Source organism: Ictalurus furcatus, chromosome 8 (genome assembly GCF_023375685.1).
Source record: "Ictalurus furcatus strain D&B chromosome 8, Billie_1.0, whole genome shotgun sequence".
Classification (NCBI taxonomy): Eukaryota; Metazoa; Chordata; class Actinopteri; order Siluriformes; family Ictaluridae; genus Ictalurus; species Ictalurus furcatus.
In genome coordinates this window covers 4,361,820-4,384,092 of record NC_071262.1, presented here as the reverse complement: position 1 = coordinate 4,384,092, position 22,273 = coordinate 4,361,820, and the positions used below count along the sequence as shown (strand labels likewise).

The 22,273-nt window shown below is 40.7% G+C and overlaps 1 protein-coding gene across 1 annotated transcript in view; it reads right to left on the bottom strand.

Annotated features, from left to right (window-relative positions):
• Positions 1 to 735: 735 nt before the first annotated feature.
• The window catches only part of nlgn3a (neuroligin 3a), a 169,036-nt gene continuing 147,498 nt past the window's right edge, over positions 736 to 22,273 (bottom strand). Inside the window, exons 5-6 of the mRNA XM_053630341.1 lie at positions 18,062 to 18,851; positions 736 to 2,100 (exon numbers count right to left, since the gene is read on the bottom strand). Coding sequence (XP_053486316.1) covers positions 1,254 to 2,100; positions 18,062 to 18,851 — 1,637 coding nt within the window. The 3' untranslated portion in view covers positions 736 to 1,253. The remainder of the gene's footprint in view (positions 2,101 to 18,061; positions 18,852 to 22,273) is intronic.

Genomic DNA, 22,273 nt, shown 5'->3' with positions numbered 1-22,273 from the left:
TATATATATATATATATATATATATATATATATATATATATATATATATATATACTCATATTTATATTTATATTTAAAGAAACACAGGTCTACACTGAACTAATGTTATTCAGTGTAAACAGGCCACCTTCTCCTGCTGGCTGGGAGGAACCTTACAAAGTCAGTGGAATCATGTCAGTTAGTTCAGTTGAATATTAAGCTATTTTTTCTTTTACATGTAAAATAATATATTTATTTTTGTAATTCTTAAGCAAAATTAGACATATATAACTTTTTTTTTTTTTTTTTTTTTTAAAGAACAAAAAGTGCTATTTTTCAGAGGCGCAGCTCAAACACTACTGGTGAAAATCATCAACATGATAAAGAAGCCCTCCATGTCCCACCCCAAAGACACAATGTTCAACCAAAAAATAGGGTAAATGTGCACACACACACACACACACACACACACACACACACACACAAACACAAACGCACACATACAGACGCGCAGTCGTGTGTAAGTGTGCATTTCATGAACGTAGTTCATTTTGTCATAAAATATGCAATTTTCTCTTAACAAAACACTCACAGTAAAGTCTGTATCTTCAGTCTTGTCTCATGACAGAGAGAGTCGGGATCAGACAAATTATTATTACTGGAAATAAGGGGGGGGAAAAAAGGTAAAACCATATATGAGTATATGCAACTGAAAAAAGCTGGTCTGGATTGCTTCGATTCTCGACACATTTTCAACATGTCTCTTTTCTTAGATTTCATGAATCCAATCGTTCAGGCTAAATAAGATCCAGGCACGCCCATGTCACTGAAAGATTAAAAAGGACGAAACAAAAAATCAAGCTCTCGTGTAAGGCATTGATGAGAAAAGCAAAAGCAACACATATTATGCAGATGTGATCTGAGAGGCCATTGTTTTGAAATGTGTTTCCCACACGAGAACGAAATGGGAAATAAAAAGCACTTTTCTTCATTTTTGTTAATTATTCAAAAAAGAGTGTTGCCAATAACTGCCCAGTCTTCTTAAAAAGGTTGTCCCCCCATTTTTAAAATGATCATTAGAAAAAAATACTGCTCGGATTGCTTGTCCCGTTGGAAGGGAACGTGGAGTTCACAACCAGATCGAATTGACATTCAGAAAGCAACTGCCTGTGACAAAATGTCTATTCAAAATCTTTCTTTCTTTTTTTTTTTTCCCTCTTCCATAACTGTGATATTCGTACAAAACCCAATACTCTTCTGCACCCTCCTTAAAGCTATACACGGGTGGTGGAGTGTGAGTGGGCAAGACCGGTTGTGCCAAAGCCGGCTGTGAAGGTATTATATGGGTGCAGGTTGGGCATGGGCACCAGCGAGTTGGGGATCATGGTAATGGTGTTGGGCGTCATGAGAGGGATGTCATCAGGTGAGCGGCGCAGAGTCAGCGCGTAGTCAGGAAGCGCGGTGAGCGGTAGTGCCTCTCCAGCTGGTGTGGCGTCACACTGATTCACTTGCAGTGATGCGATCTCATCCTCGACGTTGGTGCCATTGATATTGGAGTTAGCGTTGGAACGAGGCGGGCTGCCTTGTGGCCGCTGCTCCTGGCGGCGCTTGTCCTTGCGGTAGTAAAGTGCAGCGAAGGCGAGCACGTTGAGAAAGAGCAGAGAGGCACCCACAGCGATGGTGACACTCAACTCGGTTGAATAGTCACGTGCGTTCTCGACGAGCAATGGCCCGGTCTCATCGTTATCCGCGCTGTTCCGCCGTTCTGTGCCGCTCTCGCTGTTGTAAGCCGGTGACATGGGTGGCCGCTTGGTGTTGAAAGGCCAGGTCTTGCCATTAGGCCGCTTGGTGGCCAGTGAGTTCTGCGTAGTCTCAGGGGGTGGCACTCGTGTAGTGGTTGACGTGTAGTGGAACATGTCATGCAGGTTGTACAGGTGTGGCACCAGATGCTTCCAGAAGGCCACCTTAGTAGCACGGTAGTGGTCACGAACACGTGGCTTCAACCCGATGTGCAGGTACAGCTGGTCCTGAGGGTTGTATTTGGACCAGGCCACTTCCTCGAAGCGGTTGGCTTTTGTGTGGATGAACTTGGTGTCCTGGGGCACTGGCTTGTTTGGGTCTCTGTGAACACACACACAACATTTATTTGACGTTGTAATTTGGGCTAGCTGTCTTCAAATGAGAAAATATCTTAATTCATGCATTTGTTTGCTATGCAGTGATGTCTTATTTAATAAAATTGAGCTTATACATAAACATAAACAAGTAACAACAAGGCTGTTCAGGCCCTGCACTAAAGTCAACATAAAAATTCTTTTGGGACTGTTTCCTCATTTCTTTTATTGCTGATTAATATGGCCAAAAGTATGTGGACACCTGACCATAACACCCATGTGTGTCGTTACCCCAAAACTGTTGCCACAAAGTTGGAAACAAACAATTGTATAGAATTTCTTTGTATGCTGTACCATTAAAATTTCCTTTCACTGGACCTAAGGGGCCCAGACATGTTCCAGCACAAAGCGAGATCCATAAAGACATGGTTTGTTAAGGTTAGCGCGGAAAAACTAGAAAGGCCTGCACAGAGCCCTGAACTCAACCCCACTGAGCACCTTTAGGATGAACTGGAACACTAAGGTTCTAACTAAGCTTCACTAAGGTTGGTCTGGAAGAACTCGACTAGCCTGCACAGAGCCCTGACCTCAACCCCACTGAACACCTTTGGGATGAACTGGAACACCAATTCTGTCCCAGGCCTTCTTTCCGGACATCGGTGACCAACCTGTTGTGCTCTTGTGGGTGAATGCGCATAAATACCCACAACCACAGTGGAAAGCCTTCCCAGAAGACTGGACACTGTTATAGCAGCAAAGGGGAGACCAACTTCATATTAATGACCATGGTTTTGGAATGGGATGTTCAATGCTCAGATGTCCACATACCTTTTTGGCCATATAATGTATTTTAATATCAATAAAAATAAATTGTTATACTTAGACACGACCATTTATACGAATATTATACGATATTTGTTTGTTTTTTTCACATAGCGATCCTTATTTTTTGTTTTTTTAATCTGGATTATTGGTATTAAAAATAACCAAGTGGGTGACTGAATTAACAGCAAATATATATATTGTTGTCTCTCGTCACTATACTGTATGTTATGCTTAGTGATAGGGTAATAAATTTCAAAACACACACGGGGATAAATCTCGCTACAGATATCATACTTGTACAAGGTCACTGATGACTATATACAGAATGACACAGAGTTCACAGGTTGTGTGCTGCAGTCATGTACACAGAGCGTATTTTCTCCCTGGGCACAGTTTCCAGCTATAAAACACCGTAAAATAAAAGATCCATTCTTTAGTGTGCCGTTCTGGCATACATTACTCCTGCTAAAACACATTTTCTAAAATCATACCCCTGTTTTCAAAATAGAAATCCACAAAAACATGTGAACTTTTCTCGTAATCAAGCTTTGCCTTCAGGTACACCAGTCCAATGCAACTACTTGACCATGAAGGAGACATAATACATGGTTATCAAATATGCAAATGAACTGATAAAGAACTGAACCATGTGAAATCGATGCAAGGGAAACTGAAAAACACAAAATTGAACACCTTCCTGAGTCCTGAGGAAAAAAAAGGTTACACACAAATATTTCTACAAAAAGAATACAACCATTAGAGACCGAGAATAAAAGTACGTATTTATTGTGTTTCATTTTAATGTCTATTGCATCATCAGCCAGCTGCCTGTCAACTCTGTATTAAAAGCATTAAAAGTGTATTTTCTGTTTCAACCTGCATTGATGCAGTGATATACAAAAGCAAAAGACGAAAGAAGGACACAGATGATCTTCTCTATGTCCCTATGTCCTGATTATTGAAAGCTATGTAGAAGCAGCTCAGGTTTGTCTGTACGCTTTGTCTGGCTTTCCACAAATGAGGACATAATTAATAATCGTCGCACGTCTTCGGTGACGTGTTGTCTTGCAGCTTTTCTTTCACTTCACTGACCACGTCCTCTCTTCCTCTACCACTATCTTTGCCGTTGGACCTTCGGCTTGACTTAGCAAACATAGCAAACAGCTCACCTGAGTACTTTTTCATCCATGTACACAAATTGCAGCACTTTAGAACTAGGAGCTACAGTTGAGCTTGATGGTGCTTATAGTACTCCACGAGAACGGTGTGGAAATTGAGTTTCATCGTGCTAAAGTGAAGAAAAGGTTTCAGGAATTATGTTCAGAGTATCCGAATTACAGTGTGTGATTTTCAGTCTGATCTTGCTGTCCCAGACAAACATGAATTCTTTTTGTTGTTGAGTTGTTGAGGAATTGGTGGTCTTAGAAGCCATCATGTGATGTGCTCATGTGACATAAAGTACTGGCAGTGTCAGAAATGTTTTTGTTTCATTCTCAGATTGTGACCTCTGCCAAGACACTTATCTAAAAGACACCAATACGAGGTAGATACAATGGTGAAACATAAATGGAACGTTTATGAAATGTACATTTATGCAATCATTTTTTTCACCAATAATAACTCTATGGGGCTCAATGTGGCCGTGAACGTGCTGCCCCACGATTGCACAACAAACAGACAGGTGAGCAAATCAACAAAACGTCGGCATATATCTGTCAAATAGTTACATTAAAAAAACAAAAAAACCCAAAATACAACTTTTGCTAGAATTTAAACTGTATGGAGTTGTGTATGAGGAAGGAACCAATCGAATGCTTGCGCAATAGCTGTCACATTTAAAAAATCTCTGCACAGCCTATTGAAAGGAATTTAAAGCCCCATGCTTGAGCGTCTTGAAGATAATCTGCTTTACAGCAGCTGAAATCAATTCCACACTTTACATATACACTTTATGTAGAGGTGTGGATCTTTCAGTGATTTTTGAGATCATCTTTTGAGAGATGCGTGAAAAGTGAAAAATGAAAGGAACGCAATGTGTAAGTGAAAGCACAGAGCTGATCTGACCTCATGTAAATAATCTAAAGGCACAGTTACCGCTGACTTTGTAAATAAAGTGGTGATCTGGACAGCTTCAATGTGCCTTGGAATAGATTCTACAAGTCTCTGGAACTATACTAGAGAGATGAAACACCAATCTTCGAAATGATTTTCTCTCAGGGGGGTGTTTTGATGATGGCAGTGGAGAGGGCTGTTTATAATGTTCAACTGGATTGCGATCTGGTGATGGTGAAGTCCTGTGATTCGGGAATTGTGATCCAACATGTCATGACGTTGTGAAAAAACGTACTGTAAAAATATATATATCTATATATATATATATATATATAAAAATATAAATATTTTAATATGAATGATTGAATAAAATGAATGAGTATAATAAAAAATATCAAACTGCACGGTCCTGTAGGTTAATTCTGTATAACATCAAGAGAATCAGACCCTATCTTATCTCACTGAACAGGCTACACAGCTACTAGTGCAGGCTCATATCAGTGTCATATCAGAACTGGACTACTGCAACGCGCTACTCTCGGGTCTCCCAGCCAGCTTCATCAAAACCCTTCAAATGATTCAGAATGCAGCAGCACGTCTCGTCTTCAACCAGCCCAAGAGAACCCATGTCACACCCCTCTTCATCTCCCTCCACTGGCTTCCTGTAGCCGCCCGTATCAAATTCAAGGCCTTGAGGCTCACGTACAAGAACTTGTCTGGAACAGCACCCCCTACACCCTACCCACTCTCCTTAAGGCTTACGTTCCCTCACGTAATCTGCGATCGGTTAGCAACCAACGCTTAGTAGTGCCTACTCAACGTGGCTCAAGGTCCCTTTCCACAACCTTCACACTAACCGTCCCTCAGTGTTGGAATGAACTTCAACCTCATTCCGGACCTCAGAATCTGCAAAAACAGCTAAAGACCCATCTCTTCCGTGAGCACGTAACTAACCCCTAAAACGCCAACCTACACATTATCCTTGCTCTTACACCTCTACTCTGCGCACGTTGCTTTTCTAGAACTCAAATAAAAAATCTTGTATGGTAGCACTACTTGTATTGTATATATAGCGATCCCTTCTCCTTCTCTTCCACCATCTCTTCTTCTATCTGTCTACATCATTCAGTCTCTGTTCTCTTATCTTTCTTTCGCTGTTTCCTCTAGCCTTCCATGCTGTACAGCATCACCTGTTATTACTGTCTTTATTCATGTGTGTATTGATGCCCAGTCATCCTGTTTGGAGGTTCATCTGGATAGCAGGTGCAGTCATTTCATTTCACTATATTTCTGTGTGGCTTTTTGGCATAAGATCACATTTAAATCTATTCTTTCTTTGCCTCACTGTATTATATTGCCTATAGAAAATATTGTCCCCCCCCCCCAAAGATAGTACAGACAGTACAAATGCATATATTTTATGTCTTTGGGTTCCAAGAAAATATGAAATGTGACAAAATGAGTTATGTGCCAGTGGAACAAAAAGAAGAAACAGATGAGCTTTGGTTACTGAGGAATGTGGGCCAGACTGCAACAGCAGTGTGTATAAGCAATCACGAAAGTCTGTAAGACATTGTTTCAGGTTGTGATGGAAGCAAAACGATTGGAAATCAAATGAAAAAGTTAGTATTCTTGAAGAAAGTCGTGCCAGGAGGAACAGATCCAGTGTTCTAGGTGTACTTCCCCTGATGTTTGGGCAGGAAAGATGAAACGCCAAATCCTTGTGATTGATGAGGTGTTTAAACTTCTCTTCAATAACAGTATTTGGGTTTTTGCAGTGTATGTCGTGAGACAATAGTGCTAAGTGTTTTTATATGGTCGTCATGTGGTATGTGTACATGCATACTCTGTACTGGATTATTTGGTTTTGGGTAACACTAAACTTCCAAATGTCATACTTATAAGTTTGGACTTCTTTGGAGTACAAGGAGACAAGTTTTATTTAGGAAGGTTTCTTACATTTTTTTTAGATATGGAATTGTGCAGAACATGGTCAATACTGGGAGACATATTATATTCGAAACTAAAGGAGCTGAAAACATCAATAATTAAATGTTTATATCATAGAGATTATATACATGTCCTTTTGATCCCGTAGTAAAAAAAAAGACCGACCCACATAGTGGGAAATTTCTCCGGTAACTGCTTTATTGTTATTCTGGTCAGGGTCGAATGGATCCAGAGCCTATCCCAGGAACACTGTGGGAATAAATAAATCAATCAATAAATAAATAAATAAATCAATAGTTCATCAATATTAATCAGTGCGGTAATGGGACATCGCTTGCCATGTAATGAACAAGACATGAGGGTTAACAAGCACCCGGTGCTTATCAGACATTTATACAGTGTACCTCTTCCAGTCAGCCAGAATCCTTTTCCTTTCTCCCATCAGTCAACATTTTTTCACTGCCCCTTCTCCTGTCAGGCATTTTCCTGCTCAAAGCCACATTTTCCTCCATACTCCATAACAGAGTGACCTAAATATCCCCCTCTAGTGCATGAAGGCAGCGATCAACAAAACAAACCTACGACTGTTATCTTCATCCCTGCTTCTGAGATCAGTGAATGTCGAGCTGTCTGTATGCCTGCTACATGAACATCATGCATTATTAATTCCAAATTGTCATATTCTATCACTCTTCTGTCTGTAGGTTTGACAGGCACAATATCTGTGTCGTCAGTGTATTCGGTATGGCAAGTTTAAAGAAAGCCCAATGCATCTCCCTCAAAAAAGCAGGCGCTTTTAGAGTAAATACGAATGAATAAATCAGCATGTTTCAGGGTGTTCTTCAGGTAGCAGCTTGTTTTTGATAAAGCAACAGTGGTGCAGGCTCTTGGCTAATTGCTTTGGAGAAACAGCGCAGTGTGCATTGATGGCGAGTGTGCTGATAGAAAGTGGATCGTATTAATCATGACACTAAAACATGGGGTGCTTCAAGCAGAGAAGCTTGATGGACACACTAACACCTTCTCGCCTCCAGGGGTCACCGTTTCCGCGTGCACACCAGGACGAGGCTGGAGTTCGGGTGCAAGGTGGCCTCCGATTCCCTTTCCGCGGCACTATTGATTTATTAACTGTATTAACATATGGCATTCCAGACCAAGCACAGGTCTCCTTCCTGTCATGTAGCTTGGGTGTGAGTGGAGTGGAGACGATTAGGGGATACGGTATGAAGTGCAGAGAAGTGCCGCAGCATGACATGATGAGATCTCATCCCCCACCTCCTTCATGCTCACGTTCAAAGTTTAATCAACAGAATCAAGGCATGAGCCCCACTAAGCATCCAATCAACTTTGGAAAGGTGATTCATCTGTGAGGAAATATGGCACTCTGGTGTGTTTTACAAGCCTGGGGGCTTTTTTTCTGCCTCCCGCTCCTCAAGGATGTAGGCACCTGTTCACTTGCAGCAACACACACACACAAAAAGATAGGAGGGAAAAAACCCCCGTAAAACTCGCCAAAAAAATGACATTTTCATTTCTAGTTTATTGCTGTTATTTATTTATTTATTATTAATAATTATTATTTTGCATTTTCAGGCCAGGACGTTAAATTGATATTGCTGAAGTGAAATCCTCCAGTGAGACTGGATATCAGAGGTGTGGCCCATAAATAACCCATTTTATTAGGCTAGTAATGATCCCCGATGAATATCGGCAGACAGGCTATGATGACTTTGTAGCCGAATATCAGTAATTAAGTTTCAAAGGAGCAGGCGGCCGCGCTAACCTCATATCGATCCTCTGCCGTGCAACATGCCAGAGAGCAGGATGTCAATGAAGGCTGCAGCATCAGTGACTTTATGAAATCTTGCAGCAGAGCCTGTGTGCCCGAGCCGCAGATTGACCCGGTGGCAATCTTGGATGATAGGAAAGTGCACCATGTCAATATACACCACACATTCTTGCCAGTAATAATCAGTTTAACAGACTGTGCATTGATTGCATGCGTAGTGTTTTCGGAGAGCTGGTCAGGCAGAGCCCGGGTCAGCGATGACGTCCTCGTCATGACAGTTGCTTGGGGAGAACTGGAGCGACACGCAGAGCTAGGGAGCGTCGAAGTGTAGGAGTATTTTTCACATGCAGGCTTTTCTGCGTGGATCACGCTGTAGGTGTGGTGCCGTAAGCGAAGATGAATAATTCAACACCCCTTTGTTGAATCGATGCAGCATCTTGGTCGTAATCTGATTTTTGGCATTAGGAAGCAGTACGCATGGCTTATCTAATTATGTGCATGCGCATGCCAGCTGATTGCGGCAGTGTCAGCAATGAAACGGAAGTGGACTGTGTGAGAGGCTGTGTATGACTGGAACGAGGGCTTGATAGGGTTCTGTCAGACAACCTACTAACCCTCATTTTCACTTCCCTACTTAGCAACGAGTGGTGTGTGGGTGTGACATTCAAATCTGCCCCATTTCTTGCAACAATGGGGCGTTGTTATGGGTGTTCACATAAGTAGGTGACTTCTTTCAAATACATTCATACAGCAGACTTCATTCATTTATGACACCTTTCTATTTTAACCAGCGTTTAAATCCGTTCATAACAGCTATGAGGCACACTCATTCATTGATAAAAACAGTTTATACCTAGCCGCCAGTACTATCATTGACGTTAGCATACCAATAGCATTATCACTGTTACTGTATATGCCTCTCCCAAATCTTTGACGCACTTATATAATATCACACACATATCTTCAAAAGATCCCATAACTCTATATATTCTTACACATAGTATAATTGTAATAGTGTGCAGATGTTTATCACTGTTAGAGCTGATGTAAAGCAGAGTAATTAGGTAAAGCTAGGGCTTTATTTCTCCTGCGATATGTAGTGATTTGTTAAAGAGATCAAGTTTGGCAGAGAAACACATTCTTCAACCCATTAAACAACAAGTGAATGCTCTTGATGCTATTTGATATAATTAGGATAATCCTAGAAAAAGGTCCTTTCTTCTTAGTTTTTAGAAGGCTTCTTTAAGGGTTCATTTGATAATTAAGGGTTCTTAGATTAAAATAAATAAATAAATAAATCTAGTTCAGGGATTCCCACGGAGGGAATGACCTTTTTGGGTTATACATTTTCAAACAGGGTATATAGGGACTCAGGAGAATGATCCATATGAAGAGAGTTTATAATGTTTTGGAAACAACCTATTAAAATAGTTTATATACTCTTTTAATTGTAAGTATAGACTACACAATATACTTCCATATGTTTGAAGGTATAATCTTGGCTTATGGATTTCCTTTGGGTGAGTGAGGCTTCAGGATCCAAGCTCTGTTGACTAGGAAGCCCACAGTTTGCTTCCTGAGAGCCAGTTGGACAACCTGACAGTGAGAAGAGCTGTTCTGGAGCAGGTTGAATTTGATGGCAAAGTTGATGCCTCAGGGAGCTGACTGTGGAAGAAGGGGACCAGGCCCTTGCCCTTGCTCAGAGGTTCAACTCTTTCAGAGAAGTTTGTTAAACGAGTGGAGCTGGGGCAGTTCATCACACGACATAGGGCTGGAACAGCCATGCGGCTCCAGTGTCACCAGCCTAAATTTATGAATGATGCAATCCATCAGGTAGAGAAACCCATACAGTATGTGCATTCACAAGCCCCATCACCTCTACTTCATGGAACAAGAAGCCTACTGCAGGACTTGCCAGAAGATGCCAGGAGATGGAAGCTTGCACGTCACCCATCTAAAACCTCCCACCTTCCTGTCTCTTTATCTTCTCCCCTCTCTTACTCAGGGTACCACCAGCTCTTCAGAGAGCTGGGATGGGACCTGGGCAGGTCTGTTTGCAGAGAGCTGGGGCACTTCTGGGAAGACTGCCCCAAATGCAAGTAGGTCAGATGCTCCTGTTGTCAGCAATCACACAGCCATCCACCAACCAGGAAGTGTCATGCAGTGTGTCAGGGGCTATACATCAGGCCTTGGTGGACTGAGGCTGCCCATAGACTCTGATCCACAAATACTTGACAAGGCATTGCAAAGGTGTTGGGAGGTAAATGTGAGGTATATTCACCAGGATGTGCATAAATCTCTGTTGGTGCCATTCAAAACTGAATTTAAGGGCAAAAAGCATAAATTACAGGTGGCAGTTAATCTGTACCGTTCCAACCCAGACATTTGGGGAACTAATTGGATGGAATTTATTTAATTAGCCATGGAATTAGGACTGGGTATGTCCTGACAAGTAGGGAAGTGTGAGGTGTGTGTGGTGTGAATGAGAGGAATTGATTTGATTAACCACACCTCTTGATACTGTAGTCAAACCCAACTCTTCCTCCAGACTCTGGGACCTTGATTTCCAAATGAAATGCAAAATTGACTTTCATCTGAAAACCGATTGTGGTCGTGTGTACTGAACCAGTCTGAGAGATTAAAGGCTCAGGAAACCTTTGCAGGTGTTCTGAGTTAATTAGCTGATAAGAGTCTTCTCAGGTCGACATTTCTGCATTATAAATTCTTTATTCTAATATTTTGAGATACTGGATTTTTGATTTCCATGAGTCGAGATTAAAACAAACAAACAAAAAAAAGGCTTGAAATATTTCACTTTATGTGTAATTCATCTAGAATACATGAAAGTTCCACTTTTTGAATTAGATTATGGAAAAAAATGAACTTTTCCATGATATTCTAATTTTTTGAGATGCACCTGTACATGCTTTTCCTTTTTTCTTTTCTTTCCTGATTCTACTGTATTATAGAGCACTGCAGACCAACAGAATAAACGATGCAGCTATAATTGTGTGGGTGTATTTGTATGGATATCAGAGACGTGGTTTGTATGTTTGCACTGAAAATGTTATGTGTGTGTGAACAGTTTGAACGGAAGAAATGATATTGTACTGGAAATCACAAATCCCACCCCATGCATACGAGTCAAAGAAGGTTCTTGAGCTTAGAAGATTTTTGCATTATGTAAAGAATCCCACGTTTAAAGGGTTAAAATTCTGAAAATGAATGAATGTTTGGTCATTATGATCAGAACTGAAGCTGGTAAAGTCAGTGAAAGTGGAAAAAAATATTAATATATAATATTTCTATGACAGTTTTTTTTTTTACATGGACATTTTTGTCCTTTATGGACCTGAGTGGTAGGTTGTTTTTTTTTTTTTTTTAATCTGACACTGCATAAAAAATATGAATGCATCAAAATTAATGTTGTTGTTAATCACTGACCTATCAAAGACTGTAATAATCAAAGTAAAAAAATTTGCTTAGCATTTAGTAAATGGAAAATAATTACTATTTGTCTTTTTTTCATTAAAAAATCCCCCACATGTGGCATTATGTAAACAAACCAGCATTTAAAGGGTTATTATATAATATTTTTATGACAGTTTTTGGACATGGACATTTTTGTCCTCTTTGGACCTATGTGTAACTTTTTTAAATTGACACACAAGGGTTAAGCCATATTTATGCAAACTGACAAACACAACCCCTCCACATGCTTTAGGACCATGTGTACCATGTCTAAATGGTTTCATGTGTACTGAGATTATTTCTCACTAAACATAACAACGTAATACAATTATGATTTTAATAATAATTTGTCATGTTTATTTGATAACTTTTGATTTGAAAAAGGAAAATGTCACATGTCACAATATCAGCCGGTCACATGACATATCCCACTCATAAATCTGGCTGTTGATTGTCATCTGTGATTTCCTCGAATATCCAATCAAGCATGATTTCATTCTCACTATTCACACTTAGAGATCCCAGAAGACCTTGGTTAGATTACATGGTTTCCTGTGGAGGGGCAACCCACGAACATTCGTCACAAGTCAAGCAGAGCTGAGACACACTGGACGTGACAGCTTCACTCATGGGAGAAATGGATGTCTTACAGCCTAAACCACTCATACTGTGGGATTCCAATAGGCATAAGGACATCAGAAATCAGTGCTGTTAATGAATAATAAAAAAAAAGGTTCCTCTGTCAGTGTGTGGTACCGGCACAAGATGAATGACAGAAATGAATACGAGATGATGCTAGAGTCAAATATAATTAAATGTGGCTTTTTTCAATTCATCCTTCCTTACTTCACAGCGCATCAATGACCATGGCCCCAAGGATCACCAAATCTGAAAAGAACATGCCCAAAGTACCTGAGGTATCCTTGTCACTGTAAGGTCACTAAATATCTCAGCCAGGTGTAAAACGTAAACACCAATATCACTGATTCTGCACTAGATCAAGCTTCATTATGTTATCGACAACTCTGTATTTTGTTATGCTAATTCAGTTCTTCAGTGATACAGTACATTATAGTTACAGAAGGCGCACAGAGTGCTGCCTTTTCATTTCATGCAACCAGAACTGAACTGAGTACTCTATTTTCACAAAGTCTGAACACATGTACCACAACACATGCTTGAGTGATTGAGCAGAACTCTTGAAAGCTTCTCAGTTGATGGTGCGAAACTCGTCCAATTCACAGTTTCTTCTTTGAAGCAAGCAACACCATGACGACGGAATGTCACAAGGACTCCATGTCAATGAAATAAGCCGGACAAAGTGGGAGTGACAACACTACAATATGACTTTTATAGCATATGCTGGAGTCTTCTCCAGCAGCATCAGCTTGTCATGGTGTCTTCCAAAAAAGCTCAGACATTTTTTGTAATCCATCCCTTTAGAAGCTGCTTGTAACTCTGATGTTACTGGTCCATAGATCATGGGACCATGGACCATAGATGGAGGGCAGTTGCTAGATATTTTTCCAATCCTCCTCATGGTCCTTAATGATTGATCAGCTTAGGTGAAAGACCTCTACCATGTATTATCACATCTGACCACACATCAGCCAGCATCACTATTTGGCACTTTTCCACCGGACACTATGATGGTAACAAATCTGTTATTACACACTTTTTTGTCGTTGTTCCCCTCCCCACCATTGCGGAGCGCTGGAATGTCACTGTAGCCATCCTGCCTCTGCTGAAGTATGATCTGTATCAAACAGGGAAGTACTTGTGGAGATGGAAACAGTGCAAACCAGCGACTGCTCAAAAGCAATCATCGCTAAATTGTCCTGATAATTGTCTTCTAATTGGAAAGGCTTCCCTACCAGACAGAACAGCACAGCAATCCTATGTGTATCAATTTCCTGCTCTCTTTTCCAAATATCCTTTTTCAGCAACTTTAGGAGGCAATATCTCAATCACATCATTTGTTATACTCACAGTATTGTTTTCTTCATTGCTGATATAAGTTTCCACTTTCTGCCCATGATCCATGGTAAAATCTATCATGTTCAAATTCAAATCCAAAACACTTTCCTTATATACTGTGCTTACTATATAGGATAGCATAATATAATGAAGTTATATGCCCTAACTAGTAACTGATAGAATGGCTTTTAAGATTCAATGCCAGAAATGTTTGAGTCTTTGTTTGTTTGTAGGATTTCACAGACTTTGACAAGGTTTACCTGCCAAATGCTGGCACATTGGCCTTTTGTAGGTGGTGTTAGAAACTCTTACTGAACACAAACATCAAACAACAAACTTGTGTTTCATTCTCAGTAGAATCCACATGACGTAGGTAGGTAGGAAGGTACATGTCTTTATTCCAATTCAATGAAAGCCAGTTTGCAAATTTTCATAGTGAATTTCAGTATTTAACAGGGCTGCACTGATACCGATACTACTATCCAGTACCATGCTTTACTTGCATGCATTTATTTGTACGTGTAAAATATGCTCAGATACCACAGTGACATAAGCCTAGTGTACGCTACTATGCTAATCAACAGATGCCACAAAAAATGACAGCGATCTGGACAAATCTCACGATTAATGATGCCAATCAAATCAAAGAAGAGTGCAAGCTGTGCTCTGCAAAGAATATTAACAGGCGCTACTACAGCATCATCCTACAATACAAGCAAACTAGTAGGATTAACCTTAAAACTTAAAACTATCGCTCATAGACAATGAGGAAAGCAGTTTTCCAAAGGGAATCAAAGCCTGCTCTTCTCCAATGCAGACCTACTCGATCCAAGCTAACTAATGTGGCTAGCTAATTAAAAAAATTTTCAAATCGATGTCGATTTAACTGTAAAGAACGAGACCAGCAGCCTAAGTGCATGAACATGCATGCATTCATGATGAGCTGAATAAAATGTTCCATGAAGCGCTTTTGTGATTAATATTAAGTAGGTTACTTCTTTTGATAATCGGTATAAATATCGATATTGATTAGGACGAGAAATTCGTACCCATGATGTATATAAGTAATCATATGCATCCCTAGTGGAATACCACATACTTTTTGATAGAAAAGCTGTAATTGTATCATTGTATTGTGGTTACAGCATAGCACCCGGATCAATACAGACTCAGACTCTGTAACAAGCCACTGTGTTAGCTTAACCTAAGTTAATTAGGCGGCATATTGGCGGCAGCTCTCCTATCAGTAGCTGGGCTTAACTAAGACGGTATTGAAAACAGAGAGGGGTGCAGTTACACAAACCATACACGAGCCCTTTTAAATCGCAATGAGACTGCCAGTGGTCTCCGCTGAGACAAAGCCAGAAGACGAAGGATGTAATTAGCTCCAATCCTGGGAAAGAACAGGCTGGCCTTGTGTAATGGGGTCAGCTGACGTTTGAGTGTGGTCTCCTCGTCGTCTGAGTGCACTGGCTTGCAAAGTTCCCCTTATTAAGATGCAGCAGTGTCTTTTAAAAATAAATAAATAAATACATTTTTTAAAAAACATTTCACCAACCTAACGTCAAGCATTACATCATGTGAAAGATGTGGTTTGAGCCAGAATAAGACAAGGTAGATGTATATTGCGGTGTTAAGTGAAGCCGCTGCTAATTGAATTTTCAGCCAAGCAAATACATATTCCAAGTACGATACGTTCCATAAACGAGTAAATAACTACACGAGACTGGAGGCAAATGATGGAAAGATTAAAGTTAAGGCGCTAATGATGTGAAAATGAAGAGGATGAGTAAAATTACCGTTGCTGTTTTGACAGTGTAACCTGTATGACTAAATTAACATTAACTGATGCATGAGTGGACAGGTTCTCAGTCTCTGCACATAAGCAATATACAGATTATACACTAGTCGTTTCACACAAGTTTTATCTGGATTCATGTCAGTAAGACTCAGGTTAATAAAAATAACAAAATAAACAAAAGCAAAAATTGTACTCAGAGAAAAGATAAAAGAAAACAGAGAATGATTGTTCTTTTTACCGACTACCGTGGCTCAGAACAGCATGGGTAGTGTTTTAGTGTTGGTAAAAGCTACTGAAAAGAAAGGATTGATGCTGAAAACAGCTGGATTGGGAATATAATATTAACACAGCCATTTCTATTAAAAACAGTGGTTTTCTTGGGTTTTTAATTTTTTAATTTTTTTTTTTTTAAAATCACAAGGCTAAAGGTGTGGTTGGAAAAAGGGCAAAACAAATGTAACAGACATGGGTTAAAATACACAATCCCTGCATGGCTGATTCAGTGTAGAGAAAATAGACTTCTCCTCATTTCCGATCAATCAAGTACACGAACTGAATATTTTTGGTTCTCGTATCAAGAATCCATTAGGATAAGCCACTAGCATATAGTAGGTCTATCTTACTTTTTTCAATCGTGATTTTTCTGTAAAATTTGGTACCTTCTACAGCAAATGGGAATTTTCATGCCCTTTTACTATTGCAATGACCCAAGAAGCCTGTAAAGCAAAAAGTGGAGTTTAGGTTTGGGGAATGATACATGCTGTTGACGTGCACTCAGACAGGATTTCTGTATACACAGAACTAATATATTACACACATCAGATTGATAGCAATGGCTGGATCTGGGTCATCTCATTATTAAACAGCTGGCATGAACAGATCTGTTGATTGTGGCAAATCTTTTCCCTGCTTGGAGACAAATGCCAACTGCGCCGTGGGCAAGGTGTGAAGAGGTCAGCAGGGTCAACATGCATGTTGGGTTAGAGGTCATCTCAGACCTTAAGTTCTTCACAGGACTGAGATCTGCTTCTCAAATATTTAATCCTCAGTACTGTCTAAGCTCTGCTGCCCTCTAATAAACCCCCTAACCAAAAACAATGTCATGGAAACAAGATAACTCTTGGTCAGGATTGTTATTCCTGTTTAGTCAGGTTTTAAAGGACTATGTGTCACAGTATGCTCTTTGCAAGATAAAGTTATATAATGTTCTATAGGTCCAATAGGAATAGGAATTTCATTTAAATCTTTCCCCCCTGAAAAGTTGTGGAGGATTATTTCTGTTGGGCAAGTCCAGTGTGTTTCATGCAATACACTCTCATAAAAATATGTCGTTCACGATGCTACTCTTGTGGCCAGAATCTGAAATTAAAATATGAAATGTGGAGTGCCCTTAAGCTGTGTGACTTTGCCCAGACAGATGTTTGTCTGGAGGCTTTTCAGAGCCTTTTTCAATTTTTTTTTTTTTTTAGCAATCCAACTATAAGCAATCTTATAGTCTATCTTATTTCCCACTTCACCTTTTGTATATTCTCATCGTTCATAGAATGATTTATAAATGTCAGGCAATGTCATTTTATTACGAATGGCAAAACAGCACAATTTACGCAACCAGAGGCATGAGCGATCGATGATTTTGCTAGCAATAGTGGTCATCAAATTAGATTTGTTTTGTTGGACCTGATTACAAGGTTTGCTTATACAAATCCATAATGCTTTTTGCTCTGGGCAAAACTGAGCTGAAGAAGAGGGGAAAACAGTCAAGACAGCTGGGGAGCTAGTGATCGACTGCAGAGAGCTGAGCTGATCGATACTGCCACGGGCCAAAATGTCTTATGGTTTTCCCTTTTCAACCCTTGTCCCAGTCATGCAGTACATATTCTTACGTGTGATCTAGACTATATTTTCTTATATAGAGCAAACACACATACACAGTGAAAGATGAATGGGGTAAGGCTTTTCGTTGTCTTATTTTCATTGCTGCCCATATTGTCTGACACTGATCTTGATGATATATGAATCCAATAACATCAACTGGCCCAAATTGAACATTTGTCCTGGTATACGTTGGTTTCTTAGAATGATCTACTAAACAGGAGCACTCACCCAGTCTTGGCGAAGTTAGTCCAGTAGGTCATAACTACAGCACTGAGCATGACATCATTTTTCGAGAAGTTGCAGGGGAACAGGTCAGTAGGCCCGATCATGGGGATACCAAAGACATATGGTACTTCGTCTCCATGTGCCGCGTCTGACCAGGTGGGTTTCATCAAACTCTGGCAGTGGTGATAAAAGGCATAGAAGTAGGTTGGCGAGCCGTAGCGAGCGTGCAGGTCAGCCGTCACCACGGATGGTTCCACCCACTGATGGTCAGTGAAGAGTGCGACAAGGGTCTTGCGGCGTGTTTCTGGGTTGTCTCGGTCAGCCCAGTCCGTGTACATAAACTTGATAGTCTCCCTCAGGGTGTCCTTCCCCTCTGGATAGCCATATAGGCTGTCTACAAAGTCAGACACAGAGAAGTCGAAGTCGTTGCCTGAGACGCCGTCTTCAGAGTCCACAACATTTTCCACAAAGCGCAAGCCCTCACCCTGGTTCACGCCCAGCATAATATCGTAATTGAGGAACTCGCCCTGCTCCATGAGGATCTCTGGGTCATCTGGGATCACATCACCGTCAATCACTGGCCCAAAGGCTACATGGTAGCGTGCAGGCTGGATGTCCTGCTCTACTAGTTCACGGGCGTTTTTCTTCCGCAGGCAGTGCACCATGTCCATGGTATCCAGCACATTACAGCCCACCTTCTCTGCAAGCAGACGTGTATATTTCACAGGCTGGTAGTTGACAGCCCAGCTGGATAGCGCTGAACCGCTCTGGATGATGGCACGATGGAACAGACCTGCAAAAAAAAGGAGATAAACAAACTTTAAATAACACTTTGAGCAATGAGTGATTTTGACAACAGGCTTTAATAACTACTAAATTCTCACTATATAATTCTCAATCTAAAGCTAATACTTCTGTCCTATGGTACGTGTTCATAGAAAGTGGAGCATAATTAAATCTAATGTTTTAACAAACACATGGACAGATGGCCACGTATAGCAATGCATTTATATAACAGGCAACATTTGCTTCGTTCGTATTTACTACCAGGATTTTCTCAGCTGGAAAGGGTGGTGGGCTAGAGTTCATTTCTGGATATCACACAAAGCTTCTGATCACTGCTTGTGATGCTCCGTCACAGTATGCACACCTACCCCCTTGCTAAAACAAAGTAGATTTAGTTCTTTGCGTAGGTACAGAACAGCATGACTTTCCATAACAAGTACCAATTCTGATGGAGGGTCAAGTCTCTCTAGCATTTGGCTGTTCAGTAGTACTACTAACCACTCCTCCAACGTAATAGTTCTGCAGCAAACGGAGCCAAAGCTGTCTGCCTACACATGCACTGCTATTGGGAGGCTAAATACAGAAGGGAATGGGCACATACACCCGTATTAGTACTGTACTACGGCTCTTGTACACCTCGGAAATGATCAAGAGATATATGACTGCACACATTTTGCTGCCCAAAATAGCCTGGGCTCGGATATAAGGTGCACTTTTGCTGCAGCAGTGCACTTTTTTTTCAGTTTAGTCTCTTAAAGGATTACTGGCTCAGCCTCCTCTGGGCAATCTCCTACCTGATTGCACAATTGATCTGAGGACCTGCATGCGCCACACTGCCCCAGTGCACACTGACAATGTTTGCCAACCACTTAGACCTCCTCATTTGCAGCAAGATAACGTTTTACGAGCCAAATTGTGGAGAAAGAAATGACCAGTGCAAATATTTCTCAGTTTGCACAGTGTACACTTTTAATGAAGTTTTGTTTCTGTACCAAATTCCCTGTGCTGAGAAGGTCTAGAAAAATAAATCCATACTGCATTTTGCCTCCTCTACAATGCTGCGATCATTCTTGAAGGACAATACAGGTTGGATAAGAGACTGAGCATGTGTGTGTGTGTGTACAGGCATAAAGCTATGAGAATGCACTTGTGAGAGAGTGGGTTGTGGGGCACTTTGCTTCTTGGAGCAGCTCCATGACTGAAGCTCTGGTCAGGACAGAGGCCAGACTCCCCGAGTGAGCCGAGCAGATGTCAAGGATATCTTCGAGCTCTCTGAAGCATTAGCACAGTATGTGCAAGATGAAAGACGGCCACCGCGGGGCCAAGAAAGTGGCAAATCTGTCCCTGCCCTCGCTTTTCATACACTGACCTAACGATCCTCTGTTCTTTGTGTTCTGCTGGAAGCCCTGTGCAACACCATGGAACTGATTGCAGTATCTTAAACACAACTCTACCCTTTACCTGTCTCTAAGGAAAATAAATTACCTTAGGCATTATTCTTGGCCCCTTCCCCGCATCCCTTGTCCAGCCAAAAACCCAGAGGCAGTGAGAGCCATATTTGACTCAAAATCTTGCCGGCTACATCCGTGTCCCTTGTGTAATCATGTCTGTTCCTGCTATGGAGGAGCGTCCACACTGCCTCCGTGTCTTACTGATTGATTGAAGTAATTATTCTAGGCAAGGGTCACCTCGCTGAAGTACAGCAGATATAAATTACTTGCTGATTGAGAAATTGCCCTGCAAATAATGCACTTAGTGCTTTTAATTGTGTGCCCAGCTACTTCTCAAATTATCCTTAACTTGCGCTTTACATTTACAAATCCTAAGGCTTATTATCCTATATGTAAACTCTTGGAAAAAAAGACTCCTCAATGAATTTTTGGATAGTTCTTAGGTTCCTAAAGAAGTACTTCTTGGAACAATCTCTGATAGAAAATCTCTGTTATATGGTTCTACAGAGTATCTTTATGGGACAAACTATACATGGAAAGCAATGTAAATGATATAATATTGCATCAAACGTCAAACTATGCATGATTCCCTCAAGTCTAGAAGGATTATCTACTTTACTTTTTTTTTTTTTTTACTTTTGTTTTAAAAGACTTTTGTGTTTCGTGTCTGCAAACAGATGCTCATTTTTTTCTCTCTGTGTGTTTCCATAAACTGGATCACAGGTTTTCAAATTCGTTACAGTCAGGGAACTTGTCAACTACAAAACTAAAAATCAGTTCCCCCTAGTGCAGATTTCATTATTAAACTATTTAAAAACTAACCACCTTGTTTAAACATCTACAATAATAGTTTGGCTATCATCCATCCATTTTCTATACCGCTTATCCTAAAGGGTTGGGGGGAACCTGGAGCCTATCCCAGGGAGCATGGGGCACAAGGCGAGGTACACCCTGGATGGGGTGCCAATAGTTTGGCTATTATTATTAATAGGCATAATAACTGTGAATATAATATGCTGTGGTTTTCACCATTGCAACAAAATTGGAACATCGCAGACCCCTGAGTGTCCCCGGAGCCAGTAGAATGTTAACTGTTAACTTTGTAGACGAAAAATGTTCATCTACTGTCCGTAATGAAAATGCAATGATAACCAAATAATAATCCAACCTTCTCCTCAAAATATATGACGAAATGTAATGACATTTTCCTTGATGAATAAAAATGAGATGAAAATGTCAGAACCTGTCGAGTGGACAAAAGTGAAACACTGCGCTCTCATTTTGAAGACGAAGATGATTACGCAAAGGAAATAAAGGCATGCCATGTTCTATGCGCTAACATTACCACTTTGTGGTTGGGGAATAATGCTGTCAGATTTCTATCTTCTTTGGTTCAACTTTTGTTTTTTTTTGTAATGTGTATCTTGTTCGGTTAATATAATACTAGCTAGCTACAACTTTCATACCGTAACATTGACCTCCCACTGACGTTAATGATCTTAATATTAGCTATTAAATATGTCAAGTCTACATTAGCTGTCATAACGAACACTTGGGATTGTTATTATGTTGGCATTGTATAAACACCAGATAGAGGGGCCTTCAGGCTCTGTTTGACATGGGTGCCGAGCGCATAAACCTGCAGGCCTATCTATCAGCGAGTGGCTCTGCTGGCAGATTGAGGTCATGGTGAATTATGAGAGGAGCTGGGAGGTAATCACTCATTTGGCCCAGCTAAAATGCTGCTGCATGCCTGGGCTTTGTCGACCTCGACCGTTTCCTCCTCCTCTCAAGACACTAGTTAACCGGCTGCATAGCAGATGCTGTGATTGGCCAATGACAGATATTTCACAACAGATACAAACCAGTGACCTTGCACCATGTGTATCATCACATCACATGGTGGGCTATGAGCTGCTACATATCATCAGCTGAGAGTGCACTGATGAGCTACAGTACACGCGCTTATAATTACTGG